This window comes from Engraulis encrasicolus, chromosome 5 (assembly GCF_034702125.1).
Source record: "Engraulis encrasicolus isolate BLACKSEA-1 chromosome 5, IST_EnEncr_1.0, whole genome shotgun sequence".
Taxonomy (NCBI): Eukaryota; Metazoa; Chordata; class Actinopteri; order Clupeiformes; family Engraulidae; genus Engraulis; species Engraulis encrasicolus.
The window spans coordinates 18,266,835-18,294,334 of record NC_085861.1 but is presented as its reverse complement, the minus strand read 5'-3'; the positions used below and the strand labels follow the sequence as shown (position 1 = coordinate 18,294,334).

Sequence of the window (27,500 nt, the reverse complement as noted above, 5' to 3'; positions counted from 1 at the left end):
TCATACACCAGGGCAAGTGCTCCAGCGAGTCTCCGGGTATTTCTCAAAGTGAAGTGTCCTAGCCTTGCTCGAACAAGTAATTTCACCATTTCACCAAAGACTAACCAATAAGTCGCAGTAAGGCCAGGGCACTTCACTTTGAGGATTACCCAACGTCTGTTTGGCAATGGTGTCAAAAGTAGAAGTGAATTTATGGTATAAGTATAACATTAGCACATGATATGACATATAGGCTACTCCATTGTGCCTACTGTAATTACATAGGTAGACTATGTTGTTTCTGAAAAACACGTAAAACCTAACAAGGACCCACTACAAACTTTTGACACCTCTGGTGTTTGGTATTTTCTTTCTCTCTCTCTCTCTCTCTCTCTCTCTCTCTCTCTCTCTCTCTCTCTCTCTCTCTCTCTCTCTCTCTCTCTCTCTCTCTCTCTCTCTCTCTCTCTCTCTCTCTCGCATTTGTGGGTGTGCCTCTCTCACACACTCTCGCAGTGTGTGTGTGTGTGTGTGTGTGTGTGTGTGTGCGTGTGTGCGTGCGTGCGTGCGTGCGTGCGTGCGTGCGTGCGCGCGAGTGTGTGTGTGCATCAATTTTTCATGACCTGTGGAATGAGCACTGTGCACTGACTGAGTGAGCAAGACATGCCTTTTTGGGGAAACAGCAGCAGAAACATCTGCAGTATCTTTTCATTGTTAACCCATTTGTGTAGTATTGGTATGACCTTATATCCTTATGTCCTTATATGCTTATGTGTGTGTGTGTATGTGTGTGTGTGTGTGTGTGTGTGTGTGTGTGTGTGTGTGTGTGTGTGTGTGTGTGTGTGTGTGTGTGTGTGTGTGTGTGTGTGTGTGTGTGTGTGTGTGTGTGTGTGTGTGTGTGTGCATGTGTGTGTGCATGTGTGTGTGCATGTGTGTGTGCACGTGTGTGTGTGCGTGCGTGCGTGTGTGTGCGTGCACGTGTGTTTACCTGTGTGTGAGGTTGCGATATGAACGTCCACAAGCGCTGTGAGAACAGTGTGCCCAGCCTGTGCGGCCATGACCATACGGAGAAGAGGGGCCGCATCCACATCAGCGCTCGCATAGAGGGAGAGGACCTGTTTGTCACAAGTAAGGGCAGACGCACAGTACACACACACACACACACACACACACACACACACACACACACACACACACACACACACACACACACACACACACACACACACACACACACACACACACACACACACACACACACACACACACACACACACAGACACAGATGCACAATACACACACACGCACACACACACACACACACACACACACACACACACACACACACACACACACACACACACACACACACACACACACACACACACACACACACACACACACACACACACACACACACACACACACACACACACACACACACACAGATGCACACTACACACACACACACACACACACACACACACACACACACACACACACACACACACACACACACACACACACACACACACACACACACACACACACACACACACACACACACACACACACACACACACACACACACACACACGCGCAAGGCCTACAGGCCCACATGTGTCCAGGCCTACAGTGCACTGTGCCGATGCTGCTTCCAAAATGTGTTATCACCTCAGGGGTGCCATCGTAGCAGAGCATGCGCCTGGGACAGATCTTGACAGGTCAGATTAAGATTGTAACAAGTTCAGATGGTGGTGAAAACGAATTTCCCTTTGGAGGCAATATAGGCTATCTACTGTATCTGTCTATGTATCAGTTACACCACTAGAGTAGAGTCAACAAGCGTTACTAAAGTCATGCATCCAACTTATTCAGTTAGTTTCTCATCATACAAACTCAAAAGCAAAGAGGATGGAATTTTAATCAAGAGGAATCAAAACACACCCACTCAATGCAAAAGCGTGTGCTCAAGTTGGGTCTCCTAAGGGGGCGTTGTCCCCTCCTTCTTTTTTTTGAGGTGTTTGCACAAGACGTGTGCTACCACCATCTACAGCGCTAAGGGGACTTCATTTATTCTCACCTCAGGACTCCGAAGGTCTCCTAACCAAAGGTCTCCTAAAGGGGCGTTCACCCGACATAAAGTGGATACCGGAAAAGAACCAAAATCACGTATCTCTGTCTAGAATATTTCTGTCAATAGTTTCCTTCTTTACCACTTTACTTATTTTAGTGTGTGTAGCGAAGGGGAGTAGAGTTGCGCAGCCGGGACTTGAACCCAGACCTTCTGGGGTAGTAAACTGGGGCTCTGACCGCTACACCAAAGAGCCAGGCTCGTTGGCATATTAGTCAGAACACTCCGACAACCTTAGTGATGGTCACTCCATCACACTGCCTTCCCCTTCGGGAGGCGCACCCGTGCGCTTCACACACTCATGGTGTCCCTCACGTAACTGCCCATCATGCTTCTCCCATCCAGTGTGCCCTGTCATCAATGCTTCACCCATCACTGGGGTCCCTCACACCGGGGTCACCAATCCTGGGGGTCCCTCACATGGAATTACGGCTTACACACAATGGCCCTCATTTATCAAACTTACGTAGAAACCATCGCAGAAATGAGCGCAGATCTCGTCGTACGACGAAGCTCACGTGAGATTTACTAAACATGTGTACCTCTCCAATCCCATCGTAAGAGCGAGCGGCTGTTGATAAATCCAGCGTCTGAAAACCATAGTACAAACCCCAACTCCGATGAAGTTGGGACGTTTGGTAAACAGTGAATAAAATCAAAATGCTATCATTTTCAAAACATTCAATCTATTCATTAGATGGAGAATAGTGAAAAGACAAAATATTAAGTGTTAAAACCGAGAAAAAATATTGTTTTGGGGGACATATGTACTCATTTCTAATTTGATAAATCCAACACGTCTCAAAAGAGTTGGGACGGGGATCAGTGAAATTTAGTAAACATCCAAATAAGATAAAACAACAAAGAAGAACATTTCAAAATGAATTGTACTGACGGACAATATACGTGTCCAGGTATAAGATCATCACAGAGAGGCTGAGTCACTCAGAATTAAAGATGCAAAGGGAATAATTACCATAGTTATTACATACATTTTTGAATTCCGTTTGATTTACCACGATTGAGTGTATATAAGACATAATTTTGTTAATAAAATCATTGTATAGGTTCATGACATCATGAAATATATATTGGCTGTAGTCTCACTCTAATTCCTGGAGTGCTAGAGCTATTGAAAATTGACCATATTAAGAATGCTTAATGCGTGCAAATGATACAGGGATGTAACATTCTCCTAAGCACCTGAGCTCACTTGAAATAGACCCAGAAGACATGGGAAACTGTCCTTTGCTTACAGAAGTCAGCAGAAGTTGTAGAAGTCCATTCTTTTTGACAATAATAGGGCATGGCACATCCTGTGCTACAGTGAAAATGGACCATCCAACTTGTGTTATGCTAGCTTCAAAAGTCAGCCTCCATGATGGCATGCGGGTGCAGTAGTGCATTGGTTAAGATGTTCTCACTCATCTGTAGAGTTAAATACAGTGCTGAATGGTATAAATGGGTTTTAAACAGCATGAAAAGCCACTCATGCATTATATTTTGAAGGGAGATCTTCGATTGCTGCCACATAGTAAGGTCAAATTGCATTCTCTACTATGTTTTAACAGTTTGGCTCCATCATAAGGACCAGCAGGTGATAAAATGGTGGGTTTTTGGTCAAGACCTGTCACACTGTAAGCACTACAGAAAGGAAAACATTGCAAAACATGACAAGGAATACACCCACCATTTAAGCTGGTGAAATCATGTCCAAGATAGGAATTAACACTGTTTTTTATATAAAATCATCTCATAGGTTAATGTATTTAACTGTTAAGTGTTGTCTTTTGTTTTGTTTTTAGTCTTCCTCGACATTTGCTGCCATTTATTGTCCCCGTCCCAACTCTTTTGAGACGTGTTGGATTTATCAAATTAGAAATGAGTACATATGTCCCCCAAAACAATATTTTTTCTCGGTTTTAACACTTAATATGTTGTCTTTTCACTATTCTCCATCTAATGAATAGATTGAATGTTTTGAAAATGATAGCATTTTGATTTTATTCACTGTTTACCAAACGTCCCAACTTCATCGGAGTTGGGGTTTGTAATTAGACTAATCACACCTTCTCTAAGACCGCGGGAAGGAGACCGCACCCCTGAGTTTGCGACATGGAGAGACGCAAACCGGCTAAAACATCCACGTTTCTTGTTGATTGACAGCTGAAATTAGGCTTTAGGTATGCAAAGTAGACAACAAAATAACACATGGAAATAATCAACAGCAGTAGTCAACAGTGGAAGGGGTACAGATTGATTTCCAAATAGTTACAATGAAATGTTTGATTGACTACAGCAGACATAATTAAGATATTTTGGTAACACTTTCTATGAAGCCCATATCTATAGCGCATTATGAGCGCATTTATAACAAATTATAATGCACATTATCATTACTTACAAAGCATTACGACTACACCGATGATGTTTCATGATGCTTTATGTTAACAGTAATGCATAACCATGAATGTAGCTTATAATACTTTATAAATCCAAGGGTATTATGAGTGCTCATGACAGGATATAAACTACAGGCTGCCTGATGGGGCTTACAGTACATTATGATGCATTATAGATGTGCATTATACAGTGCATTATAGATGCATCCATATGAACTTCACTTTACTTAGACCACACATTGACGACTTATGATCTCACATGAAACATTATAGCATCATATGAGCCCTTATGACAGTTTATCATCCAGGTCTGTGCATAGAGGGGTTTAGGTACTCATAATGTACTATAAGCCCCATCAGGCAGCCTGTAGTTTATAGCCAGTCATGAGCACTCATGACACCCTTGGATTTATAAAGCATTATAAGCTAGATTCATAGATATTCATAACTGTTAATATAAAGCATCATGAAGCATTAGGAGTGTAGTCATAATACGTTGTAAGTAATTATAATGTGTGTTATAATTTGTTATAAATGCGCTTATAATGTTGGCTTTAATATTTTTTATAGGCTATATCTATAGCCTATTAGGCCCTATATTATATTATATTATACTTTAAAAAAAATGATGATAGGCTAAACCTTTTTGTAAACGAGGTCAAGAAAAGGGTCCTACGTGAAACTGGCCAACAAACAGTGCCCAAACCATTTGTTGGGGAAGGAGAGTTTTACATGTCCAGTGCTCCATCCTTCTCGCGCTCATGTGCGCCCTACTTCTCTCCTGCGCTCCAGTCCTTCGATGGGATAGCCCTTGCCACCTATCGGACACACACGTGTCAGGTGTGTATTCGGACAGTCGTGCGAAATGGTGAAACTCAACCGGGAGATTATTACTGCATTGATTGATGCGCCTGAACTCCCAGCTGTTAAAAATAACTAAGGGACGTCGGTCCATTGATTCCATGACTGAAGGCACATTCCAATACGCGGCTGTATATTGCACAATTATTCACACATCACGTCAAATCACAAATTAGAAGTCTCTTGCAGTTGTTGACCTATGCCAAATTAACGCAGCGCTCCCAGGAAGGGTGCAGTGCACCAATTCAAACTGGTAGAAGTTGGCTTATAGCCAAATATACAATGTAAAAACATTTTGTAATTATGTAGGCCACATATTTATGATAAGGAGTTGTTGCGCTACAACTGCTGCTCAAGTTGGTGATCATAGTCATCTCAAGTCCAACTTGAAAACGGCGTACACCGTCTGAGAGCAGTCGTAGGATTCCATCTTTCCTGCGCTTACGATGAGATTTGATAAATGGCAACTGGTCGTAGAAAAAGAACGTACGCACGACGTACGTACGATTCTCGTCGTACGCTGCTTTGATAAATGAGGGCCAATGGGTACGCTTCCCATGGCCTCACGGTACCATTCCACTTCTGACACCATTTGTAGCGAAGGGGAATAGAGTTGCCAAGCCGGGACTCAAACCCAAACCTTCTGGGATAGTAAACTGGGGCTCTGACCGCTACACCAAAGAGCCAGGCTCGTCGGCATGTTAGTCAGAACACACACACCACCCTAGTAATGGTCACTCCATCACACTGTGTATCTTTTCAGAAGGATTATGAGAGCTGCGGTAAATTACTTTGCAGAGAAAATAATGACTTTCTTGCTATTTTAACTTGACCGTATCACAAAGTTGGCAGCCAGAAAAGGAGTGATAGAGTGAGCAGAGATAGGAAGATGGGAGAAAAGCATGGGAGGAATATCAAATCAGCTAAAGGTCATTTGAATATTTTTTGTGATAAATTTATTCTGCTAAGGATGTGCAATGCCTGGTCCCTTTCCTTATTTTGAGGCATATTCACACACACATACTGTACATGCAGACATGCATACATATATACATACGTATATACACATATTTACATGAATGCACACACAGGCTTACACACACAGGCTTACACACACACAGGCCTACACACACACACACACACACACACACACACACACACACACACACACACACACACACACACACACACACACACACACACACACACACACACACACACACACACACACACACACACACACACACACACACACACACACACCGGATCTGTCACAATTCTTTAACTTCATTGGATCTGAATTCACTCATGAACTCACTCTCTTTCTGCTACCCTCTCTCTTACATTTAGGCACGAACACATACAGTGCGTACAAGTATAAATCAATATGCAAGTACACAAATCACACCAAGTATCCATAAGTACATCATTTGTTTTTCAAGTTGCAAGTTCACAAGTTTACAATTTACAAGCGATACAAGTTCAAATAACAGCTCTCAAAAAGGATTTATGTTTGTAGTTTAGAATTCATAAAGGGGGCTGGTGCATGATATGTTGTGGTTGGTGTCTCAATGCACGTTTGAGAAAAAAAAAACCTAATATAATAGTACATTCAAGAGTCAAGGCACATGCAGACACATTCAAAGATACTATTGATTCGTATTTCTGCTTTATATACACTATTCATTTGTAAAATACCGTACAATGTACAATGTCTGTCTCATATACTGTACTGCTTTTTTTTGTAACACTTTACTTGTCATTCATAGCAGCTGTTACAAAGACTGCACGAAGCATTCATGATTGTTTCATGACCCATTCATACCAAATCTTTCATGAACCTAGCGGACGGAAGGACTGCAACTTGTCAAAATTAAGGTTAAACAAAGTAGCATTGCGAGTTTTGTTCTGAACCCTCAATGATTACTGATTTTGACAAGTTGCTGTCCGTTTGTCTTCCATGTTTATGAAAGGTTTGGTATATGAATGTCTTACGATACAGTCATGAATCCTTCATGTAAACAGCTGCTATGAATGTATTATGCAGTGACATGTCAAGTTAAGTGTAACCGCTTTGATCTCTGAATGTATTTTGTAGGTCTACTCCAAATGACATCTTGTTACTCTTATGTGGTGACAGAAAAGATGTTTTTCTCTTTTTATTCCACATCATTGCGCTACACTCAGGTCTCACGGGAATGTTTGTTTTCTTTTGCTGTACTGTAGTACGAGAGGCTCGCAACCTTATTCCCATGGATCCCAACGGGCTGTCTGACCCCTACGTGAAGCTCAAGCTGATCCCCGACCCCAAGAGCCAAAGCAAGCAGAAAACCAAGACCATCCGCTCCACCCTCAACCCCGTGTGGAGCGAGAACTTCACTTTGTGAGTCTGAATCCGAGTTCGAGTCCCTCTCTCTCCCCAGTATGCAGTACAGGGCTGGACTGGCTATCTGGCATATCGGGCATTTCCCCGTGGGCCCTGCACCCTCGTGGGCCCCTATTTTCACTGGTGAGTCAGTTCTGTTCCGCTAATTTTGAGGGGCCCCTTTAAGCCAACAGTGCCCGGGCCCTCCCCCCCACCCCAGTCCAGCCTGTATGCAGTATATCCTCCATGACTTTGGCCGGCTCTCCAAAGTTAATGAAAAGGAGGTTGTTGTGAGTTTTTGTGTGTCACTATCGTAGAAGCTAGAAGACAAGGACTGGTCTGGTTTTAGAGTTGGGAAAGGAGAAATGTGCAACATGCAGTACTGTGAAGGTAGTCTCTTTTGCAATAAATATCACTGTGGGTCGCTGCTCTACGGACTCACACCAGGGCATGAAGTGCTCCAGTGAGTCTCTGTCTGTCATTTCTGTCTGTTCTCTGTGTTCGGTGGCCTCTCTCTCTCTCTCTCTCTCTCTCTCTCTCTCTCTCTCTCTCTCTCTCTCTCTCTCTCTCTCTCTCTCTCTCTCTCTCTCTCTCTCTCTCTCTCTCTCTCCCTCTCGCTCTCCCTCTCTCTCTGAAGAAATGTCCAACATACAGTACTGTGAAGGTAGTCTCTTTTGCAACAAATATTTCAGAACATAGAGATGTGATAGTGCATTCTGATTAGAGGCAATTTTCAATCTCACTGCACATTGTTAGTACGTGGGCCTTAACAAGGATGTGCACACAACTTATACTTGAAAGGGTATAGATAGTGTGAGGAGCCATTTTGGATTACTGTGGTGTCATCAGATTTTTCAATGGTTTTACTGATATTAACTGATAAGCTCAATAAAAACACGTTTGACGATTTAAAACATTAAAATAAAACTCAAATAGATATACAGTATGATATGAACCCATACACAATACACTTCCTTTCACCCTCGTTCTAACGTTCCCACTTGTCTTCTGTTGACATATTTGGTTCACAGCTCTGTCCGTGGTCGGCAATGGGACCGCCGGCTGTCCATTGAAGTGTGGGATTGGGATCGAACGTCTCGGAATGACTTCATGGGAGCGCTGTCGTTCGGAGTGAGTGAGATTTTCCGACGATCGGTATGTGGCTGGTTCAAGCTGCTCAACCAGGATGAAGGAGAATACTATAACATCCCCGTTCCTGACCCAGACTTACAGGTGAATCACACACGTGTGTGTGTGTGTGTGTGTGTGTGTGTGTGTGTGTGTGTGTGTGCGCGTGTGCGCGTGTGCGTGTATGTGGGCATGTGCGTGTGCGTGTGCGTGTGCGTGTATGTGGGCATGTGCGTGTATGTGTGTGTGTGTGTGTGTGTGTGTGTGTGTGTGTGTGTGTGTGTGTGTGTGTGTGTGTGTGTGTATGTGTGTGTGTGTTTGTGTGTGTATGTATCTTTTTCCTCATTCACTCTCTCGCTTTCTCTCTCTCTCTCTCTCTCTCTCTCTCTCTCTCTCTCTCTCTCTCTCTCTCTCTCTCTCTCTCTCCTCTCTCTCTCTCTCTCTCTCTCTCTCTCTCTCTCTCTCTCTCTCCCCGTGGGTGGGGGGTGGGGGGTGTTTCACATACCAGTATAATGGCCAATATAGTAGCCTACATAATCAATCTGTTTTTGAAGTCTAAAGTAATTTTCTCTGTCCCCTTCGCTCATGTTATCTCAGACGACACTCTGATTGCACACATATTGTAAGCCACTTGGTGGCATCATCATTCCTCCAGTGACTTGTACGTAGACGTGACCACAAATCAACCTCCTCTGTCCCTCCTCCCCCTCCTCCTTTGCTACTCTCTTCTTTCCTTTCCCTCTCTCCCCTCTCCTCTCTTCTCTTTCTCTTTCCTGCCATCCACATTCCCTCTTCTTATCACACACTCTGTCCCCTGTCCCTATTTTCTCCTTTTCATCATCCTCCTCCTTTCTTCTTCTCTTCTACTCAAGCCATCCACTCGTCTCCCTCTCCTCTTCTTCTCCTCCTCCTCCTCATTCTCCTCCTCCTCTTCTTCCTCCTCCTCCTCCTCTTCCTCCACCGTATTCTCTTCTTCCTCCTTCTCCTCTTCCTCCTCCTCCTTCTCCTTTCTTCTTTTCCTTTCCTCTTCCTTACGCTCTCCTTTTCCTGTCCTTCCCCTCTCCTCTCATCTACTCCACCCCTGCTCCACCCTGTCCCCTCTCCTTCTACTCCTCCTCCCTATTCTCCCTCTCCTCTCTTCTCCTCCTCCCCACTCCCCTCCCCCCTGCAGGAGCCTTCCACTGACGCTCCGCCCGCTCTGCCCTCGCCGCCTCCGCCTGTGACCGTGCCCTCTCCGGTGCCCGTACCTGTGCCCGTCGTGCCCATAGTCGTGTCGGCGCCGCCAGCGCCCGTCCCCGTCCCCATCTCCGTCTCCATGCCCTCCATCCCCTCCATCCTGCCGTCCCCTCCTCCTCCCGCGGTCGTCTCGGTGGCCCCGTGCCCGTCGGTGCCCGCGCTCCCCGTGGTGGTGGGCAAGGCTGCCGGCATCTCCCTGCAGGACTTCAACTTCCTCATGGTGCTGGGCAAGGGCAGCTTTGGAAAGGTACAGTAATGGCCGACAGCTTAACCAGATTAACACGGTGACACCTGCCAGCTACTCTAGCAGGTCTTTCACACCACCACCACCACCACCTCCAACAGCACCACCACCACCTCCTCCACCTCCACCACCTCCACCACCTCCCCCACCTCCACCACCACCACCACCACCACCTCCTCCACCTCCACCACCACCACCACCTACTCCACCACCACCACCACCACCTACTCCACCACCACCTCCTCCACCTACTCCACCTCCACCACCACCACCTCCTCCACCTCCACCACCACCACCTCCAACAGCACCACCACCACCACCACCTCCAACAGCACCACCACCACCACCACCTCCTGCACCTCCACCACCTCCACCTCCACCACCTCCTGCACCTCCTCCACCACCACCTCCTGCACCTCCACCACCTCCTCCCCCTCCTCCTCCACCTCCTCTACCACCACCACCACCACCACCACCACCTCCACCACCTCCACCACCAACACCACCTCCCCCACCTCCACCTCCTCCACCTCCACCACCTCCTGCACCTCCACCACCTCCTCCCCCTCCTCCTCCACCTCCTCTACCTCCTCCACCACCACCTCCCCCTCCTCCCCCTCCTCCTCCACCTCCTCTACCACCTCCACCACCACCTCCACCAGCACCTCCACCACCTCCTCCACCAACACCACCTCCCCCACCTCCACCACCACCTCCTCCACCTCCACCACCACCTCCTCCACCTCCACCTCCACCAGAACCAGCACCAGCACCTCCACCACCAGCACCTCCACCACCTCCTCCTCCACCTCTACCTCCACCCCCCACAACTCCGCCATATGATGCCTGCCAGCTAGCAACTCCTCTGCACCACCACCGCCACAACCCCCAACGCACCCACCACCCACTCCACAGCTCCCCCCGACATGATGCTTGCCAGCCAGCAACTCTCTCACCAACCACACCCCCACCCCCACACCTACTCAACGCCACCTTCAGCATCACTGTCTCACCACCCCCAGAACCCTTACGCTCATCCCCAATCCCCACCTACAGAACGCCCCTCCCTCCTCCAGCCCTTCCCCAACCCCGACTCCAGCTCCAGCCTCAGCCCCCATGTGATGACTGTCAGCCAGAAACTCTGCACCCCAGCTCCACCCCCCCCCCCTTCCCTCCCTTCCTCCCTCCCACATGAATCTGCAGAGGGGAGATTAGAACAGGTCTGTCTGTCTGGCACACCTGCTGCCGTGAGGGGAGAAGAGACTGAACAGGCAGTCAGGCAGGGGGAGATAGGATAGGAAGCTAGCGTACCGTATGGCTTTATTCGCAGGCACTCTTAAGGATCTGAATGTATTTGTACTTTACTGAGACACGTCATTATACCCTGAGTCTGCAATGTGGTGGGTGACTGAAAAAAAACACACACAGATTTATTTTTGTAGAATAATCCAAATTTAGTGCTCACATTAGCGAAACAAGAACAGACAGGTGGGAAAACTGATGAATTGAGTATATAATGTAATGTAGTGAGTGTATTAGAAAGAAGGGGAAACTAAAATGATGCACATTACACGCAACAGTACATATTCACAATGCACACAACTGTGCACTCTAATACAGTGTTTCCCAACCTTTTTTGTCTTGTGTACCCCCAAGCCTTTTCAGTGTGCCATGAGTACCCCCTAAGTCAAGTTCTGTATCGCTTTCTCTATCCCAATGTAACTAAGCTTTGTTAAAATTACATTTTCCAAGTACCCCCTGCAGTGTGCTTGAGTACCCATAGTGGTACACGCACCCCTGGTTGGGAAACACTGCTCTACAACACAACCGTATTCAACAATACAACATCATAGCACCTGCCTCGAAACACAAGCCACCGTGCCTTGAAAACAGATAGAATTGTTACTGCAGTGCATTGAGATTTTCCAAGGTTTTCTACGGCCTTGGCTCTTCTCTGGGTAGATAATATTGCAAAAAAACACAAATGAATAAAGCATTAAAGTGTGTCCAAGCCCTGCAGTAACATAAACTCGCCCTGTCAAAGCAGAGAAACATCAGTGGCTACCTACTCCCTGCTCTCTCTTTGATTCTCTACATTCTCACTCCGCAGCACATCCAACTGCTTTAGAAAAAAATGACTTATCACGGGTGTCAGTGATAGCTTTTCAAGCGCTGATGAAGTGAGGCGTTGTGTTGTTTTGCTTGGTTTTGTTTTAAAAGTGTGCTTATTTCAAGTCCTGGGAAAGGTGGGTCAGTAAGTATGTGTATTGACTCGTTGTTCACTTTAAGTCTCCCCCCCCTCGCTGGCTTGCTGGCTTGCTGGCTGGCTGGCTTGAATAAACCCCTGCAGATGCCCTTCAGGAGGCCAGTGATCGTTCTTGTTCTGCACAAATCATTACCATTATTGACAGGACAGGTTTTGGCAAGTGTGGAATATTTTTTTTTCTGTATCTTATCCTGTCAGCCAAGGTTATGGGACATGTGTTTGCGAGTGTGTGTGTGTGTACGTGCATGCATGCGTGCATGCGTGTGTATGGTAATATTTTCAGTGCTTGTTTATGTGTGTGTGTGTGTGTGTGCAGTACAAGACACCAAGTGAAGTGTGATCACCTTGTGCATCTTTGACAAAGACACACTCAAACACACATGACTTTCATTCAAGACATTTCTGTCTTTATTTTGTGAAGCAGCTTTTTTTTGTTGGCTGACCGCAAATTCCTTAAGAAATCGCTGTGGGTTATTATGAAGGACAGGGGTGACGCATGCAGTCAGAACAGTGGGGGCCGTATGCATGCAGGCATCGCAGAAGGCTAATAATAAAGAGAATAAAGTCATTGCGGCGGCTGCATATTATGTAAGACAGTGGGAAATACTCAGCAGACGGTTCAGACCAGGGGTGGGACTGGCCATCTGGCATAGAGGGCAATTTCCCAGTGGTGCCGATAGTCTTCAGGGGCCAATGCTTTAACCCCTTTGCCAATGTTATAACCTTACTGTCACCAAAATCGTGATGGCTCTGTCTTAATCTGTTACTTAAGGCTGTCGGTAATGTCATAGCAATGTTGTTTGCAATGTGTAGTTGAATATTTTCAGCAAATAGTGAATAGGCCCGACGGCGACCCCATCTGCACTAAGAGGCTATAAAAAAACTGGCCTACAATTTACATGGAGCAACCTCAATATAAACAGTTAACTGAGCCCATCACAATTATAGGATGAACCCATCATAATTATAAGAGGGAGTGGCTGGTCTACGTATGCCAAAAAAAAACAAAAAACGCCTGGACTGTTCTTTCTTGATCCCAGTCCAGCCCTGCCTCAGACCTGGAGGCAGCTAACATACATACAGCACAGCAGCTGACAGGAGGGAGCCAAGAGAAGAGGAGATTAAAGTAGAGGAAGATTTAGGATAAAAAAAGAGAAAGCCACAGGGACTGTGGGGGTGCGGCGTGGTGTGCAGGCCCACTGACAGGGCGGACAAAGGGGTATGTTGTCTCGGGCCCAGGGAAATAGGGGGCCCTGAATTGGGTTTATGGTATATGTATTGGGTAAGGGGCCCTTTAAGATGACTTTGTCCTGGGCCCAGCAAAAGCTGTCAGTTGCCCTGGTTGGTTGTGTGTGTGTGTGTGTGTGTGTGTGTGTGTGTGTGTGTGTGTGTGTGTGTGTGTGTGTGTGTGTGTGTGTGTGTGTGTGTGTGTGTGTGTGTGTGTGTGTGTGTGTGTGTGTGTGTGTGTGTGTGTGTGTGAGTGTGTGTGTGTGTGTGAGTGTGTGTGTGTGTGTGAGTGTGAGGGTGGGGGGGAGTGATGAAAGAAAATGTCTTTGAGAAAAGTTTTGTCAAGAAAAAAGGTGTGTGTGTGTGTGTTGGGGGGGGCGGCAGATTAGTAAAAGGATGTTGATGAGCGAGAAAGACAGCAAGGGACTACAGGAGGGAAATTGTGCAGTGTTGAAAAACAGACAATGCTAACCGGCTAACTGGGGGAAGGATAGATGAAAATGAGTGACGGTACATGCACACACAGACGGCACGTTTCCTTAACGTCTCCGTGAGCAGTGTGAGTCAGAGAGGTTCGGGGCTGCCTTTAACACTGCACAGTTAACGTCCACGTTCTATCGGCGGGCAGCAGCCATTCATTTTCAATGGGAGCCATGCATTGAACGCGGACGTTCATAGACTCGAGTTCTATTTTCAAGGAGCAATGCGGACATGTCCGGTCGGGATGGACATGCACCGCGCTTACACCACGTTCCTGTGTGCAAGGCATGATTTGTTTTCATGCATTTTAACAGTTTCTGACTGATAACGGACACGTTCTGTGGACTGTGAGGCTGTAGCTGACCTGACCACCACATCAAACAAAGATCTGTGGAGTCAACCATCTGTGAAACCGCAAGATTGGGCGCCTTTGATTGGTGACTGTTGCCCTGTGTGTGTGTGTGTGTGTGTGTGTGTGTGTGTGTGTGTGTGTGTGTGTGTGTGTGTGTGTGTGTGTGTGTGTGTGTGTGTGTGTGTGTGTGTGTGTGTGTGTGTGTGTGTGTGTGTGTGGTGTGTATGCATACACGCATGCGTGAGTGCATGCGTGTGCCTGTGTGCGTTTCAGTGCATGCGTATGTGTGTCTGTGTGCGTGCGTGCGTGCGTGCATGCATGCGTGCGAGAGAGAGAGAGAGAGAGTGTGTGTGTCTTCTGCTTAGCCGATGGTTAATGACTGTTCTGGTGCCTGTTTAAGCACTGTAACCTCAGACGATGTGCACTCATGCGTGTGTCTTGCTACATTTGTCCAGTGCCCCATTAGATCTGCCCTCTCCTCATCAAGTCTCATCACCCAGCATTCTTTTCTTCCCTGCCTCCTGTACATACAGTAGAGTAGAGTAGAGTAGAGTAGAGTAGAGTAGAATGCTTTATTGTCACTTTATAAATACAGTGAGATTATGTTCAGAAGCAACCCACAGATGCCCACAAAATTAAAGATATATCAACAGCATACTTAATAATAAGAAAAGAAATAAATTAAGCTATAAAATATGCAATCAAGTATTCACATGTCCACACACACACACACGCGCGCGCACACACACGCACGACGCACGCACGCGCGCGCACGCACGCACGCACGCACGCACGCACGCACGCACGCACGCACGCACGCACGCACGCACACACACACACACACACACACCAATTGCACCAGATTTTATGGCAAAGTCCATATGCATCTCATAGAGAGTCCTGAAGTATTGAGGGGGGGCAGGTGACGTATTGAGTTCAGAAGTCTGATGGCAGTAGGATAAGAACTGTCCTTCATTCTCGTAGTGCGGGCAAGCAGAGTCCTAAAGCGCCTGTATCAGTAGCTGAGAGATGCTCATGTATTAAGTCATTTGGGGATAAATTAGATTTTTAATAATTGATTAACTAATTAATAAGATTCTGCCTTTCAAACAATGCAACAAAAATAGCCATAGGCAATCACATTACATTACATTACATTACATTGCATCTAGCAGATGTTTTTTTTTTAACCAAAGCGACTTACAATAGAGGACATAATCATAGCCAACATCGCTAGCAGATACAAAGTGCACAGGAAATATACTGATATATAGGCTACAATATACACAACACAAGTAGCAAGGTAACATTCACCACTGATAGTTACAGTAACTAGAAATAAGAGTATGATTTAAATATCTTGTCCAGCGGGATTGTCATTATCTGTGATCATCAAGACATTACTGCATTTCCATGTGCACACACAGTGGCCAAAATGTTTGTTTCTGTACTTGTTGTGGTATGCCTGCAAAATGCATGATGTGTATGAATGTGTTTCTTTATTAGTCTACATTACTACTGCGATGATTCCATACACACATAATGGCACATAATACTTTGTTTCTCCACCACTGACCCTGAGAGAGAGAGAGAGAGAGAGAGAGAGAGAGAGAGAGAGAGAGAGAGAGAGAGAGAGAGAGTGTGTGAGAGAGAGAGACCCTTCCCAGTGACTGTTCCCCCTGTTCCCCTGTGTATGTTGGTAGGTGCTGCTGGCGGAAGAGCGAGGCTCGGAGCGGCTGTATGCGGTCAAGGTGCTGAAGAAGGATGTGCTCTTCCAGGACGAGGACACGGAGAGCGCCCTGGTGGAGCGGAGGGTGCTGGCACTTACCGGCAGGCCACACTTCCTCACCGCACTCTACTGCGCCTTCCAAACCGAGGTCAGTCAGGTCTCTCCCCCACCCCCCCTCTCTCTCTTTCTCTATCGATCTATCTATCTATCTATCTATCTATCTATCTATCTATCTATCTATCTATCTATCTATCTATCTATCTATCTATCTATCTATCTATCTATCTATCTATCTATCTATCTATCTATCGCTCTCTCTATCTGTGTGTCTATCTCTCTCTCGGCAGTCATGGGTAAGGGGTTAGGGCATCACACTTGTAGCCCAAAAGTTGCTGGTATGATTCCCACCCCTTCAGGTTGGTGGGGGGAGTAATTACTGTAACTAGTGCTCTCCCCCATCCTCCTCCATGACTGAGGTATCCTGAGCATGGTACTGTCTCAATGCACTGCTCCCTTGGGGCGGCGTTTGGGGCAGCTCCCTTGCACGGGTGAAGCATAAATGCAATTTCAATGTGTGCTGTGAGCACTGTGTGCTGTGGAGTGGTGTGTCACAATGACAATATGAGTTTCCTAGGTGGACTTTCAGCTCACATTCTCTCTCTCTCTCTCTCTGTCTCTCTCTCTCTCTCTCTCTCTCTCTCTCTCTCTCTCTCTCTCTCTCTCTCTCTCTCTCTCTCTCTCTCTCTCTCTCTCGATCCCCCCTGGTGTTTGACAGTAGTGTTGGGGTGGGACATTCCACTCTCACTATTCAGTAAAATTCTCCATAATGCTCTCTCATAATGAAATGACTGAAGAAAAAATGGATTCTATTAATTTTGCTACTTAATAACTGTATATGTGTGGTGATTGACTAATAATGTGTCAGTATGCAGTGTTGCACCGAGTCTAAATTAAGTTTGAAAATTACTTTGTTCAAGTCAATATATTTTAGGGGTGTTAAAAGTCACGGGTGAGCGTGTGTGAGATGTTGGCAGCTGAGATTGCGTCTTGTCATGTCAGAGGGATATTTAAAACACGCAGCTTTATGTTTTGGGCTTAATTATACTGCCCTGGGTCTGACCTAGAATGGAGCTGAAATTAATAAATAAATGAAGTAGCTTTGTACTCTTTACAAGGTCGTTACTCCTCCTGAGGGGGAGGGGTTACTTAACAAGAACAGATTGCTTTTTAATTTTGACTGGGGGGATTATATAATGTACTCTCTTCTCGCTCCTCTCTACTCTCTCTCTCTACTCTCTTCTCGCTCCTCTCTACTCTCTCTCTCTCTCTACTCTCTCTCTCTCTCTCTCTCACATGCACACACAGACACAGGCACACACGGGCACAGGCACAGACACACACACACACACACACACGCACACGCACACGCACACACACACACACACGGGTACACACACACACACACAGACACAGGCACACACGGGCACAGGCACAGACACACACAAAGAGAGAGAGAGAGAGAGAGAGAGAGAGAGAGAGAGAGAGAGAGGGAGAGACAGAGATGTGAAATATGTTCACAGAGGTCCCGTGGTGCAAGAATTTTCTGGTTTTGTTTCCTGTTCTGATTTAATCTGATGTAATCGCTGAGGCAGTCAAATCATTTGACTCTTGCCCTGAAGTGATTCCTCAGTCTGTGTGTGCATGTGTGTGTGTGTGTGTGTGTGTGTGTGTGTGTGTGTGTGTGTGTGTGTGTGTGTGTGTGTGTGTGTGTGTGTGTGTGTGTGTGTGTGTGTGTGTGTGTGTGTGTGTGTGTGTGTGTGTGTGTGCGTATGTGTGTGTATGTGTATGTGTATGTGTATGTGTGTGTGTGTGTATGCATACGCGCATGCGTGAGTGCATGCGTGTGCCTGTTTGTCTGCGTTTCAGTGCATGCGTATGTGTGTCTGTGTGCACACGCTTGGGTACGTGTGTGTGTGTGTGTGTGTGTGCGCGCGCATGTGCGCGTGTGTGCTTGAGTGCACGCGTTTTTGTGTGCATTTGTGTGCATTCCTATGTGTGCGCACACGCTTGGTAACGGTATGTTTGTGTGTGCGTGTGTACGCGTTCGTGTGTACCCTAGTGCATTCTCGTACACACAGCGGGTCAGCTTGGGTCATGTGGCTGTTTTTATAACCTTTCCTGTCTTCGTGACCTCCTGCTGTTCCTGTTGCAATTGTTCCATCATGGTCGGCCATGTGAAAAAGAAAACCTATTGGTTCGACGTCAAACCCACAGTCATTTATGGTTGGGTTGCGTGTGTGTGTGTGTGTGTGTGTGTGTGTGTGTGTGTGTGTGTGTGTGTGTGTGTGTGTGTGTGTGTGTGTGTGTGTGTGTGTGTGTGTGTGTGTGTGTGTGTGTGTGTGTGTGTGTGTGTACGTGTGCGTGCATGCGTGTGTGTGCACACAAATGAAGACAAATTAATCTTGAATTGAGAGAAATGTACAGTATGTGCATGTGTGAGTTTCCACAATAGTGATCGAGATATGACATGGTAGAGTATTGATCTGGCGATTCCCATGCGTTTCTATTGTAACTCTCCTAACGCTATAGGAAATTCCCTGACAGCAAAAGACAGACATAAATAGCTGTGCGGTGGAAATTGCTAAATGGCTCGTCAATAAGTGAATGGGAGAGTTGTCATGAGTCGTTTATTGACAGTAGATTGGAAACTTCCTCTTCTTCTGGCATGCTCTCTCACTCACTCAAAGGATGATGGGAAATTTGACAGCTTTTAATAGCGACTAATAGCGATCAGACACTGACTGACAGAGCTCTGTGTGTGTGTGTGTGTGTGTGTGTGTGTGTGTGTGTGTGTGTGTGTGTGTGTGTGTGTGTGTGTGTGTGTGTGTGTGTGTGTGTGTGTGTGTGTGTGTGTGTGTGTGTGTGTGTGTGTGTGTGTGTGTGTGTGTGTGTGTGTGTGTGTGTGCATTTGCAGGACCGTTTGTATTATGTGATGGAGTATGTGAACGGAGGGGACCTGATGTTTCATATCCAGATTGTGGGCAAGTTCAAGGAACCCCACGCTGCGTGAGTATGCCATTCATGGCTCTAAATCAACGTTTTTCATCACTAGCCAAAATGGCTCTTAGATTTTAATTTTACTAGCCAAACACACACACACTAATTGGTCAAAATGGCTAGTAAGTTGGTCTTTTCTACCAGGCAATTTCAACAGCATTTGGCCGGTTGGCTGGTGTTAATTTAGAGCCCTGATGCCATTGTACAATAGACAAACTCTGTGACCTCTGCATTTTTTATTGCCCCCTAACGATTGCGCTCCTGAAAAAAACACAGTATTTTCAGTGATTTATGGGAAACAGTTTGACAGTCTGTCCTTTTCATTTTCCTCTTCCCGTCACCTCTTGTCTCTCCTGTGTCTCTTGTGCCGTGTATGCGCACGCATTCGCTTCAAGCAGTCCGCACATCACCATAGACCGAAATAGATAAATAAAATTACCATAATATTTGCGTTAAGTTTGTTTGCCACCTTGTAATTTCTGATAAGTGCTCTCTACCCAACTTTTCATACTTTTAAGGACCTTAATGACAAAAAAAATACCATGTAGCTGTCAATACTTCATGAATAAACCGTCCTCATTATGCAGTTTGTACCATAATACTATCGTTATTATGCAGTGTACACCCAAGTGACGCTCTGACCTTCTCCCTCTCCTCCAAGGTTTTACGCTGCAGAGATAGCCGTGGGTCTCATCTTCCTACACAGCAAAGGCATCATATACAGGTACTGTACTCCACAATAAGAAAAGCTAGTGTTAATTCAACACTTAGAGAGTACTCTAGGACCAAATTCAATCTAGAAAATGTTAAATCGCCTCTCTAAGTGTAGTTAAATCGCCCCTCTAAGTGTTAACACTGGATTTTTTAAAACTGTGTAGCATGTCTGACACATTGACTAAACCAATCAATCACTCATCCAGGCTGTTACTGCTTCATGAGTTCAGGTTCATGAGATGACACAACCACTGCACAGGCTACTGCCAAAAATAGGCCTACCACACTTTTATTCACAATGAAATGTTTTGGAGATCAAAGAATGGATGCAGACATTTTTCCTGTTTGGAGTGTTCTAATAGCCACAGCCGCGATTGTCAGAAAGTCTGTGGGGTCGGACAAAAATGCACTACTGACTGCCATGAGATATGGATAATGTCCAACATATTTTCAAACTAATTACACAAAATGTTGCTCTCAATAATGACTCATCCTCTATAGATGTACACTTCATGGCCGGGTGGTTGTCCGCATTTTTGCCAAAATTCCGTGCTCCTGGACACGGAATTGTTTGAAGTGCTCCTGGACACGGAATTGTTTGAAGTGCTTTCTATAGGCTATTTCCACAGTCTTGTGTTTTCTCACACTTCATGGCCGGGTGGTTGTCCGCAGGGCTGCTGACGGCTTTGGCCGGGCCCAGGACAAAGTCGTCTGAAAGGGCCCCCCAGTCCAATACATACAATGTAATAAGGACCCAATTCTGGGCGCCCGCTCTCCCTGGGCCCGCCTTTGTCCCCCCCAGTCGGCACCCCTGGTTATCCGCCATCTGACACTAGCACATCGTCACCACGTGACTGAAATCCTGCTATTGTGTCTTCTGCTAACTCTGGGGATCTTGTAACAATCTCCTCAGTGTGTTGTCGTCACTTCTTACAGTAGCATTGAATGAAAGAAAAAGTTTAAGATGCAGTGTGCTCCTCCAGCTCCTCCGTTATCTGTTAGGTCTCTCTGCACCTCATTACAGTGCATACCTGTACTTGGCCAGTACTTGTGTGCATTGCAGGGCTGCCATAGACCTCAGTGTTCCTCCACAGCCAGGTGCATATTATTCAGTACCGGGTTTGTAAATAAAACATGGATAGAGGCTTTTTTCCAGTCGAGAGTTGATAAGGGCAAAAACACATGAAAAAATCAAACCGATAGATAAAATAGTGCTAAAATATGACATTTTCTTGAGCACTTTGCACCTGCTCTGGGTTTCATTGAATGACAAAGGCCATCGTTCACAGCTATACAAATGGAAATCGTGCTTCACACCCAACCGAGCATGCCACCCTGGGCTCCGTCTAAGCGTGATCGATTCCCCTGAGCGAGCCGTGTGTGTGAATCTATCTAACTCCTCCTCTCCTTTCTCTCTCTCTCTCTCTCTCTCCTCATCTCCTCATCTCCAAAAGAGACCTGAAGCTGGATAACGTTCTGCTGGACAGCGAGGGCCACATCAAGATTGCCGACTTCGGAATGTGCAGGGAGGGCATGATGGAGGGGGACACCACGCGCACTTTCTGCGGAACACCTGATTACATCGCCCCTGAGGTGCCCCTTTTGTACAGTAATACTCCTCCCCAGGGCCGCTGACAGCTTTGGGCTGGGCCCAGGACAAAGACATCTGAAAGGGCCCCCCAACCAATACATTCAATGTAATTTGGACCCAATTATGCCCCTCCCCCATCTCCCTGGGCCCAGGACAACTGACCCATTTGCCCCCCTTTGTCAGCTTCTCCTCCCCCTCTTGCACTCCCTCCCTCCGAACCTCTCACGGCACGCACCCCCTGTCGTGACGATATGAGTTGCCGTCGAGCTGAGCTGCCATGCCATTGCAGTTGCAATGCATTACACTGCCCTACGTGCAGTAACTACACCAACACTGAAACTGATAAAAATGCTTTCAAAGCCTTGGTATTAGTTTGGATATTGTGGTAACTGCCAATTTGACATGGCATTATCTCTAAAACGGGACATACGTGTATGGGGCACCTAAGTCACGCCCTCTACTTCCTGGTTCATGGGGCAATAAGTTGCATAAAATTGAATCAAAGTGAACGAGGCGAGTTGTGGTGGATTTGTGGTGCATAGGTGGAGGTCCAAGGTTTGGATTGGTGTCGAAAAACCACTCATTTCAAGCCCAGTAATTATTTTTTGACTCCCCATGCCCCATGAACCAGGAAGTAGAGGGTGTGACTTAGGTGCCCCATTTGCACCATAAGGCTTTGTCGTTTGATCAACGAGTGGTAATGACGACCATTTACACTCTAAACTCAAGTTCAACAAGTTACGTAGTTACTGCACTTTGCCTTTGCAATGCACTACAGTAGAGCCCCTAGGGATTTGGGCCACTGTACTTTAACAGCCAATTGGATTGGTAGTTCATCTTGACGAAGCAAACCCCATAGCCACACCATAATCTTTTGACCACTGCACCTTTCTCCCCTATACACTGTAAAAAATATAGCTGTCTCAGAATTCCAAGTTAATTGGAATCCTTATTATAATCCTTATTATAAGTTGTGTGAAGCTCTGAATTGCAGCTTTGTGTTCAAACATCACACACACCACTTCACACAACTTACAAATAACTTGCAATTCTGAGGCAGCTGATAAACTTGCGATTTCAAGTTCAAGTTCAAAATCCTGCCATGGCAGTTTGTAGCAGAATAAATTAACTGTACTGTATATGTTATCATGACTTATCACGGATATCATGTTTTTTACAGTGTACACGCTCCCCCTATAGCCAAGGTCGAGGAGGAGATGGTAAGCAGTGGAGAGCTGTGGACAGGGCAGGGCCGGATCAAGACGGCATGGGGCCCCTAGGCTACACGATGCTGTGGGGCAAATTTCACGACAAATTTACTTGGACAGTGTCATACAGTAATTATGAACTAGGAATTAAGAAAATCTTGTCTACCAAATGTACTCAATACGACACGTGAATTTTTCAATGTTACATCCTGTCACAATTCAGCAATTTTTCACTTTTGGCCATTCAGGGGCCCCATGGCAGGGGGGGGAGGGGGGGGGCTAGGCTGCTGCCATATCTACCCTGTGCAGGGTAGTCCACTTCTCAGCAGTGCTCACCATCTTCTCCCCGACCTTGGCTATAGGGGTCTGAATAATTAACCTTTCATGATTGAATCAGTCTGCAGCACTAGCTGCAGAGGTCCGTGTGTGTGTGTGTGTGTGTGTGTGTGTGTGTGTGTGTGTGTGTGTGTGTGTGTGTGTGTGTGTGTGTGTGTGTGTGTGTGTGTGTGTGTGTGTGCTTGTAGTGTGTGCGTGCGTGCGTGTGTGTGTGCATGTACATCTGTGAACATGTGTTTGCACTGCCTGTGTGTGCATGTGAATGAATATGTGTGTGCTTATGCTAAGATTATTTACTGAAGCGATTTGTGCTCACTCTGCAAGGTCAGTAGGCTCTCTTAAATGTGTATCTGCCAGTACAAATATGTATTAAATTACTTGTGTATGTGCAGCGTGCATGTGTGTGAATGTGTGTGTGAGTGTGTGTGTGTGTGAGTGAGAGAGAGAGAGAAAGAGAGAGAGAGATGGAAAGAGAGAGAGAGAGAGAGAGAGAGAAAGATGGAAAGAGAGAGAGAGACAGTGAGAGAGAGAGAGAGAGAGAGAGAGAGAGAGAGAGAGAGAGAGAGAGAGAGAATGAAGGAGAGAGGGATTGAATGAGACAGAGAAAGTGTGTGTGTGAGAGAGAGAGAGAGAGAGAGAGAGAGAGAGAGAGAGAGAGAGAGAGAGAGAGAGAGAGAGAGAGAGAGAGAGATATGGAAAAAGAGAGAGCGATAGTGAGAGAGAGAGAGAGAGAGAGAGAGAGAGAGAGAGAGAGAGAGAGAGAGAGAGAGAGAGAGAGAGAGAGAGAGAGAGAGACAGTGAGAGAGAGAGAGAGAGAGACAGAGAGAGAGAAAGAGAAAGAGAGAGAGAGAGTGTGTGTGTATGCGTGACCATTTGTATTTGTGTATGTGTGAAGAGTGGGGCACTGAGTCACTTTGTGCCTTCTGCACAGTAGAGCTTTGCAAAGCTCTCTGTCCCGTCCACCGCCCTCCCCCTTCTCTCTCTGTCTATCTCTCCCTTTGCGCGTGATTGTGTGTGTGTGTGTGTGTGTGTGTGTGTGTGTGTGTGTGTGTGTGTGTGTGTGTGTGTGTGTGTGTGTGTGTGTGTGTGTGTGTGTGTGTGTGTGGAGTGTGTGTGTGTGTAACGGAGGCTAACTAGCAGAGTTGACGTAGGACGTTAGTAAACCTCCCTCCCGAAGCTTCATAATAGTATCGGTAGCGCTGGGCTATCGGACTGGTCCTTTAGTCCAGCGGTATCATGCTGTAACTCCCATTGACGTGGCAGCAGGTTCGTGGCCCCGAGGGGGACAGACTGCGCAGGGTTATGTATTCGTGTGTGTGTGAGTGAGTGTGTGTTTCTGCACCCGCTCACACTAATGTTTATGTCTCAGTTTACAACCACAAGTGCAGCATGCGTCAGCACACACACGATAGCATTAAGGCAGCAATTAAACTGTCCATATTGATTACATTATGTAAAATATCCATTGATCCTCTTGTCCCCCGTCATTTTGAGAGAGATACAATATATTTCCCTGGAGGCAAGGAAATTAATCATTCTCTCTAACTCCTCACTTCCCTCCTCTTTTCACAGGCAGCAGAACCACTTACTTGTATATACATGCACAGATTTACACATACAGTACAAAAGCACAAAGTCACAGACATGCACGCACGCATGCACGCACGCACGCACGCACGCACGCACGCACGCGCACAAGGACGCACACACGCACACACACACGCACACACACGCACACACACCCAAAACTGGGTTTTCATGATATTGTATGCATTAGAAAGGGTGCCCTCTTAGATGACTTTGTCCTGGGCCCGGCAAAATCTGTCAGCGGCCCTGGCCTTAAGTAACATATTAAAACATGGCCATTACAATTTTGGTGACAGTAAGGTTATAACAGAGACTCTGCGCCATAGGCGTGCCCAGATAGGGAAGAGGTGGTGCTAAAGCACCCTCCCCTTTGCCCTGCTGGAAAGAAATGCCCTTTTTGAATTTTCTTTTTTTTTTATTTTACTTTTTCTGTCTCAATGTACTGTGGTCTATGGTGACATGATCATCTAGAAATGCTTCACGATAAAAGCATACAACAACTAGAAGCATTTTTAAAGCCCTGATGAAGGCCAATATTTGGCCGAAACATGTTGGCAAATTTTAATGTTCAAGTATGAACTAGCTACATTTAATTAAAAGCTTTTTAATGAAGACGAAGAGTGCCTTGGATTTCATCATACATCTCTAAGTTACGTCTAACCAAAGAGCACCTTCGCACTACAAAACAGAACGCCGAAGCCCTCTGACCTACACCTTTGTTTAAACAACTAGAAGCACTCAGAGAGCGTAGACCTCCGCCAAGGAAGCTGCTTGATACATTTGATTATGTTACACCCTAAGTCTTTCTGCCTTGTGCCTTTTGAAAAGTCCTGGTTCCGGTTCGTGATCCGGATCACCACCAGAATTTAATCACTTGTTCCTTGGGTCATTATCAACAAACTCACAACGTTTCGTCGAATTCCGTTGATTCGTTTTTGAGTTATGCTGCTGACAGACAGACAGACAGACAAACAAACAAACAGACAGACAGACGGACAGAAAAACCAACGCGACCGAAAACATTACCTCCTTGGCGGAGGTAATAATTCCACGATATAACGTATAGCCAGCAACTTCGCCCTTCAGCACCTGCCCTTCAATATGTCTGTGCACGCCACAGCACTGTGCTAAGAGCCGATGTTGCTATTTGCCACTGTCTTACCCACGGTGTTGTGTCTTCCTGTGCCTGCCAGATCGTGGCCTATCAGCCCTATGATAAGGCAGTGGACTGGTGGTCCTTTGGAGTCTTGCTCTACGAGATGCTTGCCGGACAGGTAACTTTCACATTCAATTATGAATCATGCTGTATTGATTACTCAGTATGTGTACTTTATGAAAAGAAAATTAAGCCCACATCTCCCTGGCATTGGTCTAACAAAGTGGTTTCCAACCCCCTCCGTCCCGCCATCTCGCCGTCTCTTTGTCCCTCTGACCCCCCCCCCCCCCCCTTCCATCTTTCTCTCCCTCTCTCTCTCTCAGCCTCCTTTTGATGGCATTGATGAAGAGGAGTTGTTTCAGTCCATCATGGAGCAGAGTGTCTCCTATCCCAAGAGTCTCTCCCGGGAAGCCGTGTCTATCTGCAAAGGGGTAGCTGCTCTACAGCTATACAGTAGCTGCTCTTACTCTCTTGCTTTTACTCACTACATCTCATCATAGGTGTTGGGAGTAACACATTACAAAAGTAATAATTAATAAATGATTGTAATGCATTACTTTTTTTGCTGTAACGCAAAAGGAAAAGCTCTAATACATACAACTTACAATGCAAGTAATTTGATTTACAATGTATTTTTACTGTATCCCGGGTTTTAATGATGTTCAGTGTGGTGGGTGAGAAAAAAGCTAGTCTGCATGCTGCCGAAACACCTCCTGGATGGGAGTTGAAAGAGTCATGACTCATTAGTTTGATTTATGCTGTAAACTGCCAGATCCATATTTGACTAGAAGCACTCAGAGAGCGCAGACCTCCGCCAACGAAGCTGCTTGATGGAACATTTGACTATGTTACACCCTATTTTCATTTTAAGTCTTTCTGCCTTCTTTTTGAGGAGTTGGAAACTGGAATGTTTTGCCCCGCACTTCAATTTGTGGTCACTAGGGGCGTCTAGATTTATAGGCCAGCAATGGGGAAGAATCTTTAAAAAGGTCCTGGTTCCGGTTCGTGATCCATATCACCACCAGAATTTAATCACTTGTTCCTTGGGTCATTTTCAACAACTCCACAAAGTTTCGGCCAAATCCGTTGATTAGTTTTTGAGTCATGCTGCTGACAGACAAACAGACAGACAAACCAACGCTACCGAAAACATTACCTCCTTGGCGGAGGTAATCATTTGGCAAGAGTAGCTTAAGTAATGCAAAAGTAGTGTAACGCCTTACATTAGTGATGCACCGATACCACTTTTTTGAAAACCGATACAAGTACGAGTACATTAATGTGTGTACTTGCCGATACAGAGTACCGATACCGATACCTTTTACCACCAAAATACAATGAAAATAAATGCATGGCCTTGTTTTGTTCCACCTCTGATATTTTTATTGTCCATTTCCATGTAGATTTAAATGTTAGTAAATGTATGAGGTGGCACTTTTTTCCATGCTGCT

At 46.0% G+C, this 27,500-nt stretch overlaps 1 protein-coding gene across 1 annotated transcript in view; it reads left to right on the top strand.

Annotated features, from left to right (window-relative positions):
- prkcg (protein kinase C, gamma) overlaps positions 1-27,500 on the top strand; it is a 41,956-nt gene that overhangs the window by 9,648 nt on the left and 4,808 nt on the right. Inside the window, exons 5-14 of the mRNA XM_063198030.1 lie at positions 976-1,104; positions 7,600-7,756; positions 8,770-8,984; positions 10,153-10,349; positions 16,375-16,548; positions 19,375-19,466; positions 20,119-20,181; positions 21,626-21,764; positions 26,087-26,167; positions 26,373-26,480. Coding sequence (XP_063054100.1) covers positions 976-1,104; positions 7,600-7,756; positions 8,770-8,984; positions 10,153-10,349; positions 16,375-16,548; positions 19,375-19,466; positions 20,119-20,181; positions 21,626-21,764; positions 26,087-26,167; positions 26,373-26,480 — 1,355 coding nt within the window. The remainder of the gene's footprint in view (positions 1-975; positions 1,105-7,599; positions 7,757-8,769; positions 8,985-10,152; positions 10,350-16,374; positions 16,549-19,374; positions 19,467-20,118; positions 20,182-21,625; positions 21,765-26,086; positions 26,168-26,372; positions 26,481-27,500) is intronic.